This window comes from Carassius auratus, chromosome 14 (assembly GCF_003368295.1).
Source record: "Carassius auratus strain Wakin chromosome 14, ASM336829v1, whole genome shotgun sequence".
NCBI classification, from domain to species: domain Eukaryota; kingdom Metazoa; phylum Chordata; class Actinopteri; order Cypriniformes; family Cyprinidae; genus Carassius; species Carassius auratus.
Genome location: NC_039256.1, coordinates 22,066,519 through 22,088,691, shown reverse-complemented (window position 1 = coordinate 22,088,691; position 22,173 = coordinate 22,066,519). Strand labels below are relative to the sequence as shown.

General features: G+C 37.3%; 1 protein-coding gene across 3 annotated transcripts in view; it reads right to left on the bottom strand.

Annotated features, from left to right (window-relative positions):
• The window catches only part of LOC113114025 (A disintegrin and metalloproteinase with thrombospondin motifs 2-like), a 118,928-nt gene that overhangs the window by 95,335 nt on the left and 1,420 nt on the right, over positions 1–22,173 (bottom strand). For all 3 annotated transcript variants that reach the window (XM_026280711.1, XM_026280709.1, XM_026280710.1), the window contains exon 2: positions 20,637–21,028. In XM_026280711.1, coding sequence (XP_026136496.1) covers positions 20,637–21,028 — 392 coding nt within the window. The remainder of the gene's footprint in view (positions 1–20,636; positions 21,029–22,173) is intronic.

Genomic DNA, 22,173 nt, shown 5'->3' with positions numbered 1-22,173 from the left:
GTCATGACAGAAATCAGCCACATGGCATTTCGGTTCAGGTTTTAACAAGATTATTACAAATCATGTACGTTCAGGGGTTGAATAACTGCCGCTGATATGAATGAGAATGGTAAAGGAGAGGTTTCTCCAGACTTTACAGAACATACAGTACTGTGGATGCAAGTAATTTTAGATAAAATGTATTAATGTAAGCATCCTTGCACATAACATGCAGCTTGACCAGCGTACAATAATACCCAAATAAATTACTTCTTGTTAGACAATCGAAAAACCAAAAATCTCATCATTAACCACATGAACCAAAAACAAATTAAATAAATGTTACCTCATATTTTTGTATTTTTTATATATAAATTATACACTTTATCTTAAAACTTATTTCTTTGATAACAAAGCTGAATTTTCATTGCTCCAGTCTTCAGTGTCACATGATCTGTCAGAAATCATTCTAATATGCCGAATTTCTGCTCAAGAAACATTTCATATCATTATCAGTGCTGAAAAAAAGTTTAGCTGATTATCTATTTGTGGATAGAAAATAGAGAAAAAACAACAGAAAGTAAAAAAAAAAAACAGCATTTATTTTAAATATAAATATTTTATAACATTATAAATGTCTTTACTGTCATTTGTTGATGGATTTAATGAATCTTTTCTGAATAAAAGTATTTATAAAAAAAAAACTTACAAATATATAGGCCAGCTGCTTGACTGCATTTTCTAGAAATTCAATGAAAAGTAACTAAAAAGTCTGTGTAAACCGTCATTCATCTTTTGGTTGATAAACGAATGAACGGTTCTGATCTATGAGGGCAGTAAATGCAAAAGAACTTAATTTTTTTCCCCAAAAATATTCTTCTTTAAAAGTGCTAAAATAAATTCCCTCATGGGTCACATGACTATTCTCCACAGCCCATTAATGCCTTACAAAAACCCAAGCCCCTATCCCACAACCCCTCATTTAGCTTTTTATTTACCTGCTGTCTCCTCCAGAGGCCAGACAGAAAGCCGTTTCTGAACAGTCTCAACACTGATCATTTCGTCTCCATCTGTTTCTGGTCTGTTCCTTATCTATTCCATCTTTCTGTTTGTGTATTTTGTGGATGAACGTCTGTGAGAATCTGCTGCATGTCTCTGTATGTTCTGAAATACTTTTTCAGACTTTTAACACTTTTATTAAATCACCAACCAATGTGTGGTAAGGAGAAGTCTAAAACCCCTGGCTATCAACTTAATTTTGTCAATCTGTATGGAAACAAACAATATATATTGATGTTTAAAGTCATTTTTGTAATATCTTTTCATATATAAAATACATCTGCCACAAGAACCTAATTGAATGTGTTGAATCTGACTTGGAGACCTATGTGGAGAAACATATGTAATTCATTAAAAGTATTTCATTAATTAGCAAACACATCATGCAGTTAAATTCCAATTCAATTCTTTTATCCACTAAAAACCAATCACAAAGAAAACAATTAGAGGGACATGGTTGAAAAAGAGTTGAAGATGATCTGATAAACCATTGGACTCATCCTTTCCGATTGTTTCTCTTCCATTCTGTCTTCTCAAACACCATTCAACCCCCTCCACCCTGGTTAAAAGCCCAGAACCTCCATCTGCGGCCGGCTGCGAGAATAGCTCAACACCCGATACATCAAAAGCTCAAGCCTGGCCAAGAGCTCCACCAACACCGTGTGTCTGAGCAAAACGAACGAGAGAAGCCCCAGGAGTATCAAAATGAATATTCTTTATACCAGTTGTAAAACATTAAACATAGGCAAATTATGTACTGACAGAGCAAAAATCAAAAAAGTTTTTTTTTATATTTTGATACTACTGTGTGAGAGAAAATATTCATATAGACAAGGCACAGATTAATACAGTGATATTTAGCTTTCTTTGAGAGTGTGCGTGATGACTGTCACTGCAAGGACGGCTCGTCTCAAGTCTGCTGTGTGCATCTCCTCAGATTCCAACAAAACAATGTTGCCCTGGTAACTCAGCATCAACAGGTCATAAGGGCTCTCGCTCACATTACTCATGAACACATCACTTCTCTTACACTCAGGGGAGGCTCTTTTGCTGCTTTCTCAATTTACACCAATTAAAGCAAGCAAATGCAATATAAGTCTTACATTTTTTGTCAATATTGTTAACTTAACCCATTTCCCTTATGACTAAACAAATGAACGTGAACAGCCTTGGTTGGATGAATATTTAATTGTTTAACATCATCCATCCATTTAATTATGTCGTTTATTGAATATTGTATACATTTCATTTGTTACCAGCATGCTAAAGAGACAATCAAGTAACACTAATGTACACTATTGTAACACTCTCAGAAAACAGGCAGAAAAACTGTAACTGTGACAAAAAGCACTAATATGTACATTTTAGGTAAAAATATACACCCTTCAGGGATTAAAAAGCATACCTTTTAGAAAAAATACCCAGTGACAGCTTTTGTTCCTTTTTTCTGAGAGTGCATCTAGTAGATGACAGCTAAAGATTCAGTGTTACTTAGACATGGCAACTTTTTTTTTTTTTTTTTTTTTTTTGCTGCTGCTCAGTCATGTTACAGAAAACCCATTTCCATTTTGTGCAACCACTGAACACAACTGAATTAAGTTCGAGCATGAATTATTATTTACTATAAACTAATAGAAGTGATTGCATATACTGTACATCTAGCCTAAACACTCAAACTACAATGTCTAAAAGTAATACTAGTAAATTAAATTCATACAAGAATAAATATGCTGCTGAAAAGACATCATGAATTCCCATGCTGGTCAGTCAGCATGGTGTCTCTGGTCATGCTCGTTGACTAAGGAAGCCTTACTGTTTAAGAAACACCAGCACACCAGCATCCCCTGATGGCATTGTACTTCTCATACTGTCATCTTGTCTTTTTATCCATTTCTTTTTGTTTCTTGATCTTTCCCGATTGCTCACCATCTCCCTCAGACAGATCTAACATTATGAAAGCCCTCATTACCTCCTATTACTGTAATTGTACCAGATATCTCAAATGATATCTCCATTCTGCCATTAAAATCAAACAGAGATCATTGACATTTGGTGGGCTTCCTAATACCCTAGGTCCTGCCAGTCCCTCCCCAAGCTGTGACGGACCCTTAAGGTAAAGTAAAAATCTCTAGTTAGCCTTTTCATTTCATCTATCCTTCTGTCATCACTCCACAATTTTAATGAGCAAAAACGACACTCATTTTCCTGTACTACTCTATCCGGGCTTATGCCATGCTTTTTTTCCTTCCTACTTTCATCTAAGAACAGAATTTTATCTCCACACATGTTGGGGGAAAAGACAGGAAACCTGTGAGGATGCCAATGCTTGTCTCGGAGGATGTGTGTTTGAGGAATACAGAAAGAGCAGGGCTGCAGGTCTCCTTCCAAAATCCTAAATTTAAGAAGGACTCTGTAATACTTAGAAAAACTTCTAGCATTATTGGCCCCACTCAACTTTTATTTGAGGCCTGCAAATACATAAAGTATGAACATTCAATAGAATAAGCAAATTTATGCAAGCGTTAGGAAAAAACTAAAATACAAAATATATTTTTGAATCAAATAAGCCCAAGAGAAATTAAAAAGAATACGTGTGAAAATTGTCAAAGCAAAAACTAGCTGAAAATGCAAGAAATTAGCTGTTGCATTACAACACCTCATAATAAATTATATGCAAATAAGAGTACAAACTTCAACTAAAATGCATGTTTATTATTTACAAGTGTGTTCACTGTTTACAAGAACACGTTAATGAAAGCAACCGGTGTTAGATGCACATTGCCTTTGACTACGCTGCACAAGCCCGTCTTATTTGCATTCAGTTTCCACCAAGGTCATGTCTGTAAAGTTAAGCCTCAGCTGCTGCAAAGGACTTCACAAACATCTTTAACAAACCCACAAAAATACAGGTGTCCTGGGAAATTGCAGCAAGCAGACTGTTTGTATAATGATATGTTTGAGCACAGACTTTTCACATTTCACACTGAAACATGGATGACGGGCCTTATTAGGACTGTCTGGTGTTTCATGCTAATTTATTCAGACACTGAACAGTAAAATCTCACGCTGAGTCCAATGCAACCAGTGTTGCAAAACGAGAAACCAAAACAAAAGCAATAGATGCCATTCGACAGACAGAACAGAGAGAGAGACAGACAGACAGACAGACAGATAGATAGATAGATAGATAGATAGATAGATAGATAGATAGATAGATAGATAGATAGATAGATAGATAGATAGATAGATAGATAGATAGATAGATTATTTACTTATTTATTTGACACAGTGTATAGACAGGTTAGGTATGTCAGATAAGCTTGTACTGTTAACTGCATGAACAGCAAAAGCATGAAAACATCAGGTGTTTCATCATTGTAATTTTTATGTTGCCAAATCCTTCATGCCTCCAAGTCTTTACCAATATCCCTGTCCATAAACTGCAATTCTATTCTGCCCAACACTACCACAGACTGCTCCACGTAGCCCCATAATGCACCATGGGAAGTATCCATAACCGCCTGTCAACTCTATGACAAATGGCTCTGGAAATGAATGAGAGGATCAGCATGCCGATACTGCAGGCAGGGAAGAGTAATTAAAAAGCCTCATTACGTCAAATATTTGATTATGTGCAACTCAGCCTCGAGTTTTGTAATGATGCAGGGACCTCAAGGGAGTCTAGTCGGGAACGAATGAAAGAGAGAGAGAGGACAAAGAGAGAAAATTGAAATAATATTCTCCTGAACATTCGGCATCAGATAATATCATTATTCATGAACTCGTTAACAGGTTTAAATTTAATTTAGAGCCCTGTTGATTCTCAAACACACATATCTAACAAAAATAAGACCTGGCGCTAGATAAATGTGCAGTTTCAGTGTGGTTTGGAGAAGTGAGAGCTCGATTGGGATGTCTGTGCTCTGCTCCACTGTCCTCGCCCCAGCCAGCCTGCCATGCTGTACATATAAATCCTGACAAGGGTGTCAATATGTCAATGCAAATGGCCTGCGTAGCACCTCGCCTGCTGTACCGGGCCCTGCTCCAGCAATATCACGGAGACAAGAGAGACAACCAGTGTGTCTATACTCGTACAACTAGAAACTGTTTACATTTTATATATGCTGCTACAGCTTCTATTAGGTATGTTACCTGTAAAGTCAGTGTGTCAGATAGCCCTGTATTAATCTAGATACATCAAATCAAATTGGTTGATGATACTTCATGTGGTGTGGTGGTAAAGACGTCAAGAGTTGGAACTCTCCTTCCAGTTGGCAAGGCAACGCCTTTAGTCCTCCTTAATATATTCTTTGCTCTGTCTCAGGCTTCATCAGAGATGAAGGGGCAGGGTGGACGTGTCACATAACTGCAGAGTCTGTAATACTTCAGGCTGAAAACACAAGCCTTTTGCCCACAGGCTTCACAATGTACAGAAATCCCTAAGTAATGATGGACTGATAAATCATTCTCAGACTGTTCAGCATCCCCACTGTGTACAAATTTGATCAAATTTTGAAAAAATGTATATATATATATATATATATATATATATATATATATATATCTATATATATATATATATATATATATATATATATATCCTTTATATATACTGTATGTATGTGTCTATGTAAGAGATGGTGTTACATAATGATGTAGTTATTTAGTGTAATTCACACACTAATTAATTTATTTCATCTACTTCATTTACTTCATCTTATTTAATGAAGATTTTCCAAATTTTGTACATCATGTACTTCTACCTTGAGGACATTATAAGACTGTAAAATCAGATTATTTACTAATACTGTATGAATATTCTTCAAAAGTTCTTTCACAGCAAAAATAACAGCACTTTTATTTTTGAGTGTATTACTCTTTACAAGGAAGTAAACACAAGGCTTCTTAACTGCAAAAGCACGATTTTTGCCAACCATAAGACACACCATACTGATCAACAAACTTTACCAAGTAGCAGGTTTTGCTGGAATAGCATGATTAAGCTAGCGCTACACAGCAAAAACATAGAACCCTAGTGACAAGCTTTAAGACACCTTTTTTCCTTGTCTACTCATATATAGAGTAAATATTACTACATTAAGGCACTAATAAGCACCCTTCAAGGGTTAATGCTATCAGATAAGGGTTAACCACTAAGATAAACCACCACAAGTCCCCAACAAATCAAAATTAATCTATGATTTTATCAATTGTTCTCTGAGACATCAAAATATGAATAATTACATAAAAATAAATTTCTAATTATGAACATGCAATGCAAAAGTTTTGCAATTATGGACTATGCTTATGTATATGGTGCATGTGTGCATGCCTGGGTTATGTTTTTTTGGGCCTCTCTCCAGCTTACAGCAGAACAAGCTTAGTGTAGCACTTTAATTCATTGCTTTTTAAAGGAATTTAGATAGCACATCAAACAATTAAATGGTAATAGAATAACTGTCACCCTTCCATTCAAGTCACAATTAGGCATAAACGTTACAGACTGTTATAAATGATAAACTCTGATTGAAATTAAATGGCTCATTTCCAGAGGACGAGAGGCTGAGATGCTTTCCAGTATCCACTATCGACTGTTCATTGATTAGTCTCAAGCTGGCAGTTTATAAGGGAAATGCTGATGCTTGTTGCACTGTTTCTGCTCTATATTAATGTTGATGAAGCAAAATCACTGTAATAAATCAACCAGAGTCAACCTACCACTGACTCCAACCTGATAAGATCCCATGGGGCTGATTTCTGCCACACACTCACACAAACACACACCACACACACACACTCTTCATGCACCTGGTCTACCTACTTTGTATACTGCTTCCTAAACAGATGTGTTGGAACAAACGATCAAAGCAATTTTCTATATTAATCTGAAGGTTTTTCTTTGTTTTGTTTTTTCAACCTACCCACAACTACTGTTCAAACCCCTTCACTAGTGATTATTATGTGAGGTGAAAGATTTTTTAATTGCCACATCTACCAGCAAGTTATAAAAGGGCCACATTAAACCAGCTGAACCTTGACCCTTGGGTTAGGACACGGCACTTCTGTGCATTGCCACGCCAGGGCCAACTAGTCAAACCAACAGAGCCACCTCATCCCACATCCCACAAGTTTGGCATGGATGCTGAGTGAAAGAAAATTGCATGTTTACATGTTGAATATCCACACATACAGTCCAGCGCTCAGAATAGAGAATGACTGAAGTTATAAGAGTTTCAAAGAACCAGACCCCCCAAAAAAGTTTACAGGTTTATAAATTATGAAGAGGGTTTGTTTGCAATTTAAGGCAGTGAGGCAGTGAACAAGCTTCAGATGTAAGCATAAAATACTTTTTTGTTGTTGTTGTTTAAAATGCTCAGTGTTCTTTACAATGTTTTTTTTTTTTTTGTTTTTTTTTTTTTTGCTCCGTAGAAGAAAGACAGTGGACATGAAGGTGAGTAAATAATGACCGAATTTAAATTTTAGGCTGAACTGACCCTTTATAGAATGGCTTTCCGGTGGAAGACATGCACAATTTACTTACTCTGTCTGTAAATTACTAGAGTAAACTGATAAGATTTGTTTAAAAATACTTTTGATGGATCTGACCAGAGTTATTGATGTGATTTCCGTGGGCTACATTGCTAATATCATGCAGTGCGATAAAAAACTAATTAAATACTGTGGGTGTAAATTAGCACTTGAACTTTTTTTAGTAGTCTTACGATCTCTAGACACAACACAAGACTATTACTGGTACTCAGACATTTTGCATATACATTTTATCCTACATGATTAAAAAAAGGAGAACAGTCAGTGTTAACTATATTAAACAGTTTTTACCTAGCTAGTGGATTTCAGTCATAAGCTGTGCAAATGACATACGCTAAAATCCATGAGTGCGGTAATACTGGTCATTTCAGCAGTAAACCAGTACATTGCTCTGTAATTCAATAGGATTTTCAGATCTCTCAATATTATTTATGTGGCTCCAGGAAGAGGCAGACACAATTTGCGCCCATCTGTGGTTTGCCGCTCACTGAAGAGGCCATACTTATGTGATTTATCTTACAAAATAACACAGTAGTGAGGTATTACTTCAGACTGAGAAAAAAGGTAAAGGAGAATACAGAGTTCTCCACCGTACTGAATTAACGTGACAAAAGACTCCAGCAGGCGGCCTCAGTTTTCCACAATATTTGAGTCTTGAAATGTAATTATCTCTGTTAAGTGTCAAAAAAACAGACAAGTGCGTTGGTAACAGGCATGTTATCAATCATTTCACTAAGGGTGATGGTACTCCAAGTGCCATTTATCTAAGATAAGCCATTTTAAGGTCCGATTTCTATGTTTAGAGAGTTGGGTGGGGGGGGGCGTTGTGGTTGCACTGAGAGGAATTGTCACTTTGCCCATTATTCCCATAGATATGGATGCCCTGCCTCTAACAGAGACCCGCTGATGGTAATGCGCTGCATCTGAAAAACTGAATTACCGCGATACATCAAAGCTGCAGCTGCGAAGAGGAAAAAGTGTCAAAACAGTGCACACAAGCCTGGTCATTTCTCATGGTTAACCTCCTTAACTAGATTACCCCTCACCACTTCTGCCACAGCCCTCGCACGCCGTCTTCAGATTCAGCCTCCATAAAAGGGTCAAATACAACCACGACCTTGATGTTGTGCAGATACTAAAGCCTAAATGTCCCGGAGTGCACAGAACGTGCTATCGGATGCAATACTGTGCGTTTTTGTCTGGGGAAATGTGACCACATCAATGAAAGTTCAAAAGCAAAGGGGTTGGCAGCTTGCAATTAATGTATATTGACTTTCTTCTCAACCTTGAGTTTACTGTTTGCACTTACGTCAAACACTCCAATCAGCTGTCCTGAGTATTGGCTATCATGAGGTTGATATGGCCAGACCAACAGGTCTTTCTTTAGGGCATCAATTAAGGCAAGGTGCAGCGATGCTCATGTCATTTTAGATGGCCAGATTTGATTGGAAACTGAGGAGAAACCCTGCAGGCCGAACTCAACACCTGATGACAGAGCGCTCTGTTATTTTGGACGCGAGCCTGAGAGCAGATTGTCAGCCAAATAAATTACATCTTAATGTGAGCATGAGTGCTTCTGGCAAATGAAGACTTCAATTTTTCGAGCTCATCTTTGCTTATGATGCTGAGAGCTGCATTGTGTTCTAAACGTGTCTTTTTGGTGACTCCAGTGCTCTGATGAACCGGTCAGATGCTTCTGCTATAACAGAGCGTGTATTCACCACAGTTAAATGTCTGGGGTCAAATAGATTTTTTGAAAGAATTAATACTTGTATTCAACAAGAATACATTAAATTGATGTAAAAAAAATTTACAATTATGATATTTATACAGTAACAAAAACAATATCAATTAAAAAATATATTTTAAATAAATGTTGTTCTTTTAAATTTTCTATTAATCAGAGGAGCCTAAAAATAAAAAAAATGTATCACATTTTAACAAAAAAAGTGAAACATCTTGACTGGTTCCAACACAGATAATAATAAGTAATAAATAAATAAATAATAATGTTTCTAAATAGTATTAACTGAAATATGAAAAAAGGGAAGAAAGTAAGAAAAAACGAAGGATTAAAATTACTTAATAATTACAGAATACATATAATTGTTTGTTGTTATGGGTTATTTTAAATAGAAATTTTCGGTCAAGCTACAATTTTTCAAATTATGCAAAAAATGTGAAAATATATATAAAATAGTAACTATGAAAGTAGTCTTAGCAAGAATTATATTTTTCCCATTCTATTCCAAAAAAAATAAAATAATTTGAGATGTGGCATAAAAACTAGTACGAGCATAAAAAAACTATTTAAGATACTTTTCTCAGGGTCAAAAGTGATTATTGTGAAGAAACACTAATAATAAATGGTCTGTAATTTTCCCACACAAGAAGGTAATATTCCAGCAGCAACAGCTTGTGACTCAGCTGGATTTTTGACCTCTTTGCAGATGAACTGTGTTCCAAGTTTCTCCCATCACTCCTATTCCAGCATGGTGAGATCCAAATACAGCCTGAAATCCGCAAAAATTCAGAGTCTAAACAGCATTCCCACGACAAGACATCTGAGCATGTTTTAAAACAGCTCAAATGAATACTGGCCAAGCAAAACAGGAGACCCACAATTTACGGGTGCTCTGGCACAAAGGTTAAGTGCTTTATTTGGAGAATAACAGCTCATTTTTTGCAATATTCCTTATAGAATACAGCTTTATGCGGAGCTTTGATCTTATTATGCTTATTAGGACAGTAGTGCTGTAAATCTATCTGTTAAATGCCGCTTACAAGCTGTGCATATGCCATCCGCCTCACCCTAGGCACAAATTACACAGCGTCTGTATGAATCCAACACCTCCTCACCCTATCAAATTTATTTAAAACAAACTGTGCTGTAACAATTTAAGAAACGTATTTCTGGCAAAATTGCGGTTTTTCCCATTGGCAGCACATTAGAGCCTCAGATGGCCAGAGGAACTCAGCGAGTCTTAAGGCGGGGATGGATAGATGCGCTCACAGAATGACTTGAGACAGCATCAGTCATCTGATGTTACAGCCTACAGCTCGAGCCCCTGAGCAGGGGGGAGCTGGGGTTACCAGAGGGGAGAGTGAGCGAGGAAGAGGCAGAACATATAATATTGAGGAAAGAGAGAGCTTTTCCTTGGGAATCGAGGTGAATGCAGGCAACATCCTGTCACACATGAGGAAAAGACAATCTGAGGGGCCATGTTACATCCCATTTCTATCAAATACACAAGTCTCCAGGAAACATTCAATCCAGCTCCACACATGGGGAACAAAGTAGCATGCCTTTATAGCACCTGTATGATATTAGCTTGGAGAAGAAAGGTCAAAATCATGCTTTTAGTTCTCAAAGGGACAGTTCATCTAAAAATTAACTTTCTGTCATAATTTATTCACCCCCATGCTGTTACAAACCTGTATGACTTTTTTTATTTTCTTCTGTGGAAGATATTATGAAGAATGTTTCAGCCGGTTTTTGTTTTTCCATATCAAAAGGTGTTGAGAAGATAATGACATAATTTAAATTTTTATCTTATTAAACTATCCATTTAATAAGAATTTAAGAAACAATCATGATTGTTACTGCCTAAACAGCATCTCCAAATAAAATAAATGATCATAAATTCAATACTCTTTCTCACAAGCAAAATTAGTTCTTTACGTTTTCATGTAATTTTTTGTATCATAAAGGCACTATTATTTACTAGATTTTAGTAATAGTTAGAATAGTGATTATTTTCTTTTTTTTCTTCTTTTTTTTATTTAGTCATTTTTATTAGTTTTTGATTTTAAAATATGCCTAGAATTTAATTTCAGTTTTACTTACAACTATTTTAGTACATCAATTTACAACTACAGGTGCATCCCAAAAAATTCGAATATAATGGAAAAGATATTTATCTTTTATAATTTAATTAAAAAAAAGCAAACTTTCTAATAATCTAGAATCTAGTTTCATTGCACACAAACTAAAATATCTCAAGAGTTTTTTTGTTTGTTTGTTTGTTTGGTTGTTTGTTTGTTTAAATTCTGATGGTTGCGACTACCAGCTTAGGAAAATAAAAAAATCAGTATCTCAAAGTATTTGAATGTTCCATTTTGAGCTTGATTAGTTTGATTAATTTTTATGTATAAATACTGTGAACTATTTTAGAATATGAATCCACAATTATGGGAAAAACTACTAACTTGACAGTTGTCCAGAGGATGATCATAAACACCCTCCACAAAGAGGGTAAGCCACAGAAGATCATTGATGAAATGGCTGGCTGTTCACAGAGTGCTGTACCAAAATATTTTCATAGAGAGGTGACAAGAAGGAAAAAGTGTGGTTGGAAAAGGTGCATAAGCAACAGGGATGACCACAGCCTTGGGAAGATTGTCCGGAAAAGCCGATTCAAGAACTTGGGAGAGCTTCACAAGGAGTGGAATGAAAATGGAGTCAGAGCATCAAGAGCAACCACACTCAGACGTCTTGAATAAAAAGTGCTACAGCTGTCACATTCCTAGAACCAAGCCACTCCTGAAAAAACAAACATCAGAAGCATTTAACCTGGGGTAAGGAGAAAAGATTTTTAAAAATCCTTTTTTCAGATGAAAGTCAATTTAGTATTTCAATTGGAAATCAAGGTCTGGAGTCTGGAGGAAGACTGGAAAGGCACAGAACCCAAACTTCTTGGAAGTTCAGTGTGACGTTTCTGAAGTCACTGATGATTTGGGGTGTTGTGACATCTGCTGGTGTTGCTCCATTGTGTTTTATCACGTCCAAATCTACCAGGAGATTTCGGAGCACTTATGATTCCATCTACTGACAAGCTTTATGGAGATGCTGATTTCATTTTGCAGCAGGACTTTAGCGCCTGTCCACAGTGCCAAAACCACTTCCAAGTGGTTTGATGACCATGATATTACTGTGCTTGTTTGACCAACCACCTCGCCTGACCTGAACCTCACAGTGAATCTATGGGGTATTGTGAAGAAGAAGATAAGTAACATTTGACAAACAATGTAGGCTGAAGGCTGCTATCAAAGCAACCTGGGCTTCAATAACGCCTCCGCAGTGCAACAGGATGATCACCTCTATGCAATGCCGCACTGAAACAGTAATTTGTGCAAAAGGAGCCCCAACCAAGTATTGGGTGCATAATTAAACCTGCTTTGGAGATCTTGAACTTTTATGTTTTGCAAATCTTTATTATTATTATTATTATTATTATTATTATTATTATTATTATTATTATTATTATTATTATTATTAATCTTTGAGAAAATATGAAATTTTTTTTAGATAATGAATTTTAGATTTTCCTAAGTCATAACCATTTAAATTAAATAAAAAAACTCTTGAAATATTTATATTTGTGTGCAATGAATCTATAATATAAGAAAGTTTGCTTTTTTTAAATTAAATTACAAAAAAGAAAGAACTTTTCTATGATATTAACTTTTCTATGATATTTATTTTTTTAGATGCTCCTTTGGCAACTAAAATAAAATAAGTTTTTTCACATTTTATTTCAGTTAATGGAATTGTTTAGTTTTATTTAACTAAATGAAAACAAAGCAGTTATTTGTGCTTGCAATGTTAAGATTGTCATCTTTTGCAAGTCTCTGGGAAGATTTCATTATTTAAAATGGTGCTCATGAGCGCCCCCTATGCAACTGCCAAAGCAGACTGCTATCTGATGGTCCATGTGGCATTACCTTACCAGAGTATAGAGTTGGAGGCATTAACTGGAAAGATATTTGGGAGGCCTATAACCACTGCGTCCTTGAACAAGGCACTTAACCTTGAATTGCGGCTGGATGGCTGGGCCTGTGTTGAAGCTTTTTTATGTGCACCCTGCTTCTATCTTAAGTAGCAAACAAAACACAGTAGTAAAGGAGAATGCATGAATAGTGATATACAAGGAATGAATAACTAGATTACAGACTAGGGAAGCCATCTTTTTAGCAGAGAGATTGTGAAAAAATAGGACAGTAACATGAGAGGCAACAGATCTCACCACAGCAGGAACCCATAGAGTAAGATTCTTCAATCGCCATGGAAAAGGAAAATAAAGCAGCAAGCATGATATTTTGCATGTTACAAGTGCAAAAGAGCATGAAAGATACACATATTCTTAAATAGTCATGTTTTATTGTGGATAGGTTTTGTTTTTATTGAAGAAAATCCAAAAACCCTGCTGAAACAGCCAGCATATGCTTTGTTTTGCATGCTGGTCCCTAGCAGACTTTTAACTAGCTTATTCAACAATACTTCCTACAGTGATTAGCTTTGCTATAAAGAACCAGGCCACTCCATTATGTTATTTAACAGCATGTGAATACTGGTTCCACCAGGTAGACCAAGCTTTAGCTACTGTAAACAACTGTCATTTCAATGAATACGTAGGCTAACTGGTCGATTTATCCATGTTTCACAGACTTCTTTGATCTAAACCAGCACCAAACCAGTACTAACTATAATAAATTAGCTTTGACCACAATGCAAATTCATGCTGATCTAAGGTGGTCTTTGCAGCAGTGAAGTGCTTTCATTATACTAGAATTTATTGCCTTTGAAAAACTCTAGGAGCTTGGAGACTCATGGGACGATCTGAACTGGAAATGAACTAAGGCATCAGAAATTGCTTGAGTAAGATTAAACCAATCTTCTAATGCTTCTGTAAACAATTGTTTGATGCACAGCATGTTACAGGAATTGTGACCAGAAAAATATTTTGGTGGGGTACTTGCCTTTGGCAGATGGGAAAGCTTTATCTTGCATCCTAAGCGTGGGAATGCTCTGAAGCTTAACTTCTGGCCAAGTTAATTTCATTACAGAAAAATAATACATATTTGGCTTGTGTGTACAGTCAGACACTGTACTTTTGATATACAGAAAGACAGACAGACTGACAGACAAACAGACAGATCACTCATAACCCAAAGATTTAAACACATCCATCATGATCCAAACTGAAACAACACTGTTTTTACTGCATCAATAACAAAAACAAGTGAAACACATCAGCATCTGGAAGCCTGGAGGTGTGAATGAGTACAAAACAGTGTGATATTGTCCTGTTTTGCTGCTTATGAAATTGCAGCAACTCCACCTCCCAACAGATAAATGAAGGGAGTGAGAAGGATACTCTCAGGATCTCCAGGTCAACAAGCTGCTAAATGTTCTGCGCTAAGCATCAATGCCCATGGATATTGGGTGAGACACACTGGTCATTCTTTCTGGACCAGAAGAGGCTAAATCAGGTCAAACACCTCAAAAACGTGATTTTGATACCTTTGTGGGTTTCTTTTCATGTCAATAAAAGTGTTTCTGACACCTTTGTGATCTTCTTGACTCTCCAAATTGATAATCTTCAGTCTATGACAAAAAACAGCTTTAATTTGGTAAACTAGCACAGGCTCAATAACAACAAACGTTTACAACTTCATGACAATTATACTGTTAGAGCAACAGCACTCTGGCCTGTGAGATGCTGCTTTATAATATAATGAAACAATATAAAATTCCTGTTATAGACTCTAATAGTCGTTAATTTTAAGCATTAGTTGACTAATCGCACATTTATTAGTAAACCGTTTAAATCATGCTTATGAGCCTTTAATTGCCTACATAGCTTAATAAGCACTCAAGCGCATGTATAAAGCTTGCCACAGCACACCGGAAGAAGTAATGATGATGAATGTGTCAGGGAAAAACAGTAAGATTAAACTGCATTAACATTTGAATAATCTATTGATAAACTAATGTTTTCAGCTTAAGAGATGAATGCGGTGACACTGACTCATCATATCCACAGTAGAGGTGCGTCTACTGCGTCACATGCAAGTTTCATACGGATTACATAATCTGTGAATATATATATATATATATATATATATATATATATATATATATATATATATATATATATATATTCTTCATAGATATATTTTTCATGTCTGTAATGCAAGTATACGTGGAATTTCACGCTCAAGTTCACAGAGGCCGAAACGGCAGAAAGCACTTTCTGTTTGCTTTCATTATTTTACAAAAGCAAAATGTCTTGTTATTGTGAGTGCACACAAATAAACATAGAGGCTTTACAGCGCCTCCGTCTTGCTGTGAGCACGCTACTACTATTCAGCTTGCACACTCAGCACAAACACTTGAATAGCACATATTTTTCTAGGTTAGGTCCATGTAAAGTTGCAAAAACGTACATATTTCAAATGATAAGCCATATTTAAGGTTGATGAATGATAAGCGAAGGTTTGGATGAAAGCAACTGTATTACCACAAAAAACAGCCATTAACAATCTGTCCGTCATGGACTGCATGACCATACCACTTCCTGTTGATTTTATTTCTGCGACTAAGCGACTAATACATTTAGATTGACCAAGCTGTTCTTACATTATAAAATAAATTACATTAATTTGTTAATCAGTTCATGTGTTCCTTGAGAATCAAAGCCACATCCTTGCCATTGCTAATGTCAAAGAAATACAGATGGAAATATTTGCTATTAAAATTTCACCTACATAATATCTTTGCTCAAGTGGAATTTCCTCATGTAGTATAAGGGAAATCCCTTTTCTTTTTTATGCGTTCAGTGCACAAACTGTGAAATGGCTGCTGAATTGCTGTCGGTAGGACTTGGTAATTGCAGGTTATGAGAAACACTCCTGCCCTCGCGCTGAGCCGCTGACTGGTTGATAAAAGCCTCTTGATTGAGTAATTGTGCGTTTGAGAGCCACATCGCAGGGCGGAGTCTGTAATCATAGCGTAATCTCTTGTTCGTTCATGCCCAGCACCAGCCAATTCACACAAATTCGAACAAAAGGGGTCAATAACAGCTGCTTGGCAGAAAATTGATATAATGATTATACTCAGAAGTAAATGGCACTTGAGCTCTGCTAAGTCAGCTCACCATCACTGTTATATCCATGGACACACCAGTGCTTTCTGCTCGAGAAATGAAGTCTTTCGGCCTACAGTGTTTTTTCAAACTTAACCACCTGTGTGATTACCGGATCATCAACTCCTAAAATGACCAACCGACTCTGCTTGAGTTGTTAAAAATGTTATTTAATGACACTTATGGGACCCCCTTCCACCCACCCCCCACCACCAAACTACAAGAATGAGATTAGCTACGTGAGATCAAGTAATGCTTCAGGACTTCAAGCCAACCACAAGTAAAAGAGAAGCAAGTGAAACAGATGTTCCACAACATGTAAGGCGAATGGAGTGCTAATGTTCCTCGCGGGACTCTACGCTCTCTTCATCACCTCATCAAAATTAGACATGCTGCCGTACTTGTTTTGGAAGTGTTAAGAAAGAAATTAGCTCTTCCAACAGGTCCTAAAGTATCTAAGGGAGCTATAGTGGTAATGCATGTGACAAATGCCAATGACCATATCTAAAGGAGAGTTCACACTGCCAACAAATGAACCGAAAGTCTTTTATTTTTAATAAAGTGTTGTTGTTAGAGAGATAGACAGACCGACTGGCAGACAGAGAGATAGATAAACATTCAGGTCATATAATTTAAGCAGTTTCCCCTATTAGTGGGGATACTGTCAGTCTGTGAGTAAAGTCAAACATGATTGAATCTAGTGAACAGCTTTGCCTTTTGGTGCTGATGCTGCTGTCAACTAATGCCAGCAATGCACACTATGATGATGGGCAGAGGGTCTGATTGATGGTATGAGAGCGTTGCTGGATGCAGATTCGCCCCAAGAGATGAGAAGAGGCGAGAGTATAATTGCGTCAGCCACTGAAGTGTGTGAAAGGATTAGGCCTTGGCCACTCTTCAGCACACCCATATAAAAGACTGTCCCCCCTGGGAAGAAGTGCGCTGGCCTGCTTGTGTAGTGAAACCAGTATGCCGACAGCACCATTCGTCTTCGATACGCCTCTCCTCCCCTGCCTGTTTGCAATCTTAGCCTTGGCCTTGTCTTTCCCCAACCATGGCGTGTCCTCTCCGATCCTGCTCAGCTGCTCAACACTGTCTCTGTCTTCATTAGTCTGGCCGTATTACGAGCGCAAGCTTCCCTCAGGATGTGTGGTGGTGTCTTTCTCCTGTCTGTTTCCACTGTCCTATCTGTTTGGTTTTCTGAATACTATCCTGTGAAAGTTTAACTGTTCATTTAGTTGTGGTTAAAATTTGCCAACTGGCTTATCATCAAGACTACTTACAAAAAAGAGAGTAGTGAGTACTAAACAAACAGTCCTGCCAAAAATGACATTTCTGTCATCATTTACTCACCCTCATGTCTTTCTAAACCTGTGTGTGTATATATATATATATATATATATATATATATATGCCTGTATATATATATGCCTGTATATACATAAGAAAGTCCCTGCATTTTGTTGCTTTCATATTGGAAAATAGCACCCCATCACCTAGTGAGTGGACAGGCTTAATTTTTCTAGCTTTCAAAAACAAATAAAGACTTTTCCCTTGAGTCTCTGTAAGTGCTAGCGTAACCTGCAACATCAGGCCATGCCCCACAATAAAACAGATGTATGCACAGTCAACATTATGCTATTATTATGGGATCTCTTGGCCTTGGTCATTTTATTGCAAAACAGAACATGTACAAATAGGCCTCTCAGCTCATAAGAGTCTTGTCATGTCTAAAACTAAGCTCTTAAAATCAAACTGTAGTACACAAGACATATAGGCTACCGTCTCAGACATACACAATTGAAAACCTATAAAAACCTTTAGCAATTAAAACTATAACATCCCAAAAGCACACACATTGTGCTGTATTTTGTGTCAATAAACACCTGCTGATAAACCATACAAAGAAATTTCAGTTCTGCCTTACTAAACCAGACCCTCTGATTATCACGGATACATCCCACCTCTGACATTTGTAAACCATATACCTCTGATTTGCGGGAAAAGATGGTTTCGGAAAAAAACTTAATACCACATAAGTTGATTTATCTCTTCAGCCTACGTGACCTCTTTCTCAATGAGCAGATGTTTTGGATCTTTTGGTTTTCTCTCGCAGTTCCAGTTATTCTGAAGGAATGGAACAATGAGTTTCCACCTCTTCCTTGAACAACGATTGGTTACTGCCACAATGTCCATCTACCTACTTCCATCTGGCTGCTTTCCCATCTCATTAAAAACCATTATACAGAGCCTATAGCCTAACTTTTTTAATTAATTTTTTTGCCACTACAAAAACAGGAAAACAATCTTCTGTATACAGTTAAATCAGGTCAAAGCTTCAGATTAAAAATGCTTAAAATCTCGGAATGTACTTGGCTATCCAAAATATACTCAAAAAACACTGCAATTAGCATGGCCACTCTTCATTTTGCAACATTATCATGTTTAAAAATGCTCTTATCTACAAATCTCTGTAATATCAAGAGCCGTGAAGCTAAGGTTGCATTTTTTCTCTCTGTTGAGGTTTCTCTCTGTAGAGTTACTGAGGCTGTTCTATATGCAAGATGCCCACAGCTGTAGCCCTGGATGACCCTGAGTGTTTGAAGCTGAAGGACAGCATGGAGACTGGGCTTAATCCTCTGGGCACTATGCCCACTGGAGCGTGCATACACAAACACACACAAACTGACACAAGTGTGGACATACCTGTTCATAAGCACACAAACAAACACACACACACAGCATATACAGAAATGCCTGTAAACTCTTCATATGGGCATACTGGCATACTAGGTTTTTTATCCAACATCCATTATATATAAATATAGCATATATATAGCTCATATTTTAATTATACTTCCGGAAAATACATTACTTTTGGATTTCAAGTATACACTCAATAGAACTTAGTGCATTTTGTTCCACAAGGTCTATATTGTTTTCTTTGAGACCACCAGTACAGCTCTCACTGACACTGTACTTAATGTCTACATCATTTAATTGACCTCTTGGTTTAACCTGTTTATGAAGTTTACTTGCTCTATTTATTTTCTTACTCTCTTTTTTGTTGTATAAAGATATCAGCCACAGGGGGTAAATAGATTTCATGATCTCTGACAGACTTTCTGAGCTTCTCATCTGGGCCCGTTTACAATTATGGTTTTATTTGAGTAAAGAAAAAAGACTCCAGTAATTAACAAGAGACCTCTGCTCCAATCCTTACATCTGTCGCTGCCATAAACACAGATCTCCGTACACACAAGAAGTCACAAAGCAAACTCTACCGCTCAGCTATTTATTTGCCTTTTAGCTTGTATTAGGAATATCCCTGGATACTCACACAATCTATGACTACTGCATGAACTGCAAGAGAGCATTTCAATATTTCAAATGAAGAGACAGATAGTTTTAGGTAGCTCCATGGCTCATGAAATTATGTAAAAGGCACAATACAAAATTTAGGCTACACCTTAAAGGACATTAGCAGGACCCTCATTACAAGGTCATGTCCCTTATAGGAATAGTTCCCAAAAAAAATGAAAATTTGCCTACATTTTAATCACCCTCACCAATTGATCCTCTGCAGTGAATTAATGCTGATCCAAACAGCTGATAAAAAAATTGCATGCATATGATGCATATTTCTCTCCTGATTCAGACAAGACAACTTTTTAACTGAAGAAAGCAATATTTTGTATAATAGTATGATGACCCGTAATCGGAATTAGTGCTCTGCGTTTAACCCACTCAAGTGCACACACACACACGCAGTTGTGAATAAACATCCATGAAACCATGAAAACACACCCGAAGCAGTGGGCAGTCATTTTTGCTGCGGTGCACTTGGAGCCGTTGGGGGTTTGGAGCCTTGCTCAAGGGTCTCACCTCAGTCATTGTAGTGAGGGTGAGAGACAGCTGGTCATACACTCCCCCCACCTACAATCCCTGCCGGTAATGAGACTCAAACCCGTAACCATTAGGTCACGACTGCCCGTAAAAACACTTTTTTTCATTCAAATTTGATCTCAGTAATATCATATTGATCATATTAGTGAAGGTTTTGTGTGAATTAAGCGGACATACTGGACACCACATGACATGAAGGCCAATGTGGCCACTTACCAGGCCGTCGCAGTTACTAATAGCTACGGAGGCTCCCTGCATGTCTGTAATGTCTCCAACATACATGCAGTCACTTTTCAAAGGCTCGGAGTGCATGCCATCGGAACCCTGCCACTCCATCTTGGCTCCGGGAGCCACCAGGCGCATGTTGCGGTGCAGACGCAGGTGAAACTCCCGGCCGAAGACGGTGACGTTGTAGTAGAGTCGCTCTGGCGTGCCTCCTTCGGACTCATCGTGGGCGTGGTCGGTCGATGCCGCCTCTCTTCTCCAGCGCCTACGGAACTGCCCATCTTCTGGACCAACCGATACGGCATGGGACAGGAAGCGGCCTTCTGCATCAGTAAGAATGGGCTTCACCAGTCCATAGTCCCCCAGAACATGCTGCAGGGAATCTGCATTGGGTTACACACAAAGATCCACACATTGATTGTAGTTGGTTACAGTAATGAATGTCACTAGGCTGCATGGCTACTTTCATGTAATGGTTTGCAGAAACAATGTTTCTTCTGATTAAATTTAAATTTCATTTGACACTTAAAATGCACATTCCTTTTCATGGAGCAAGTAAATGCACAAGAGAAGCAATGGGTCAGACAGGTCCGGGTGAAGAAACACATTAACACTTGTTTGACACCATCATTTTCAGATTTAACAACGCCTGTTTTTGCACAAAATGTGTGAGACTGTATGAAAAGCATGTTGTTCTGTGTCTGTAATAGTACATCTGCCTGGCTCCCATTACAAAATACCAAGATAAATCAAATCTATCATTCACAATATGCCTTATTTTTTTCAATGACAGGCAGATGCATGATAGACGTATTTACAATATTGAAATATATCAAGAAAAATCACAACAGCAGACTCGCGTAGGGGAAAAACAAAAGTAATTGACAAATGATCTCAGAAGAAGATCTCTCATCCTAAATGAGTGTCACAAAACCTATTGAGCACCCTACCAAGGCAGCATTTTAGGCATCACAGTCAGATTCAGAGTCAGATTGCACTCATCCAAACATGTAATGCACAAAAATGTTCCATGCATTCCTATAAATGCTGCATGCAATCTTAACGCCCAAAATATAATAATCACATATGTTACACAAAACATTCTGCCCACACCTATCATACCCAAAAAACCCACATGCACATTTAATACTCAATAATATTGTATGCACCTGATGCACAAAAAATCTCCACTCATCTATGATTCCCAAAAATGCTGCACACACCTATGATGCCTAAATAATTTGCTAAAAAGGGTTACGTTTCCTTATGATGCTCATGTTGCACACACCCATGATACCAAATAATACTTCATGGAACTGATGCATAAAAATGCTGCACACACCTATGATGGCCAAATATGCCACATACACCTGATGCACAAACATTTGTTGCACACCTTTTTTTTTTTATTGCATACACCTATGATAGCAAATAATGATATGCAATAATGCACAAAATGCTGCACACACCTATGATGCTCAAAAATCCTCAACTCACCAAAGATCCCCACACTTATAATGCATAATAA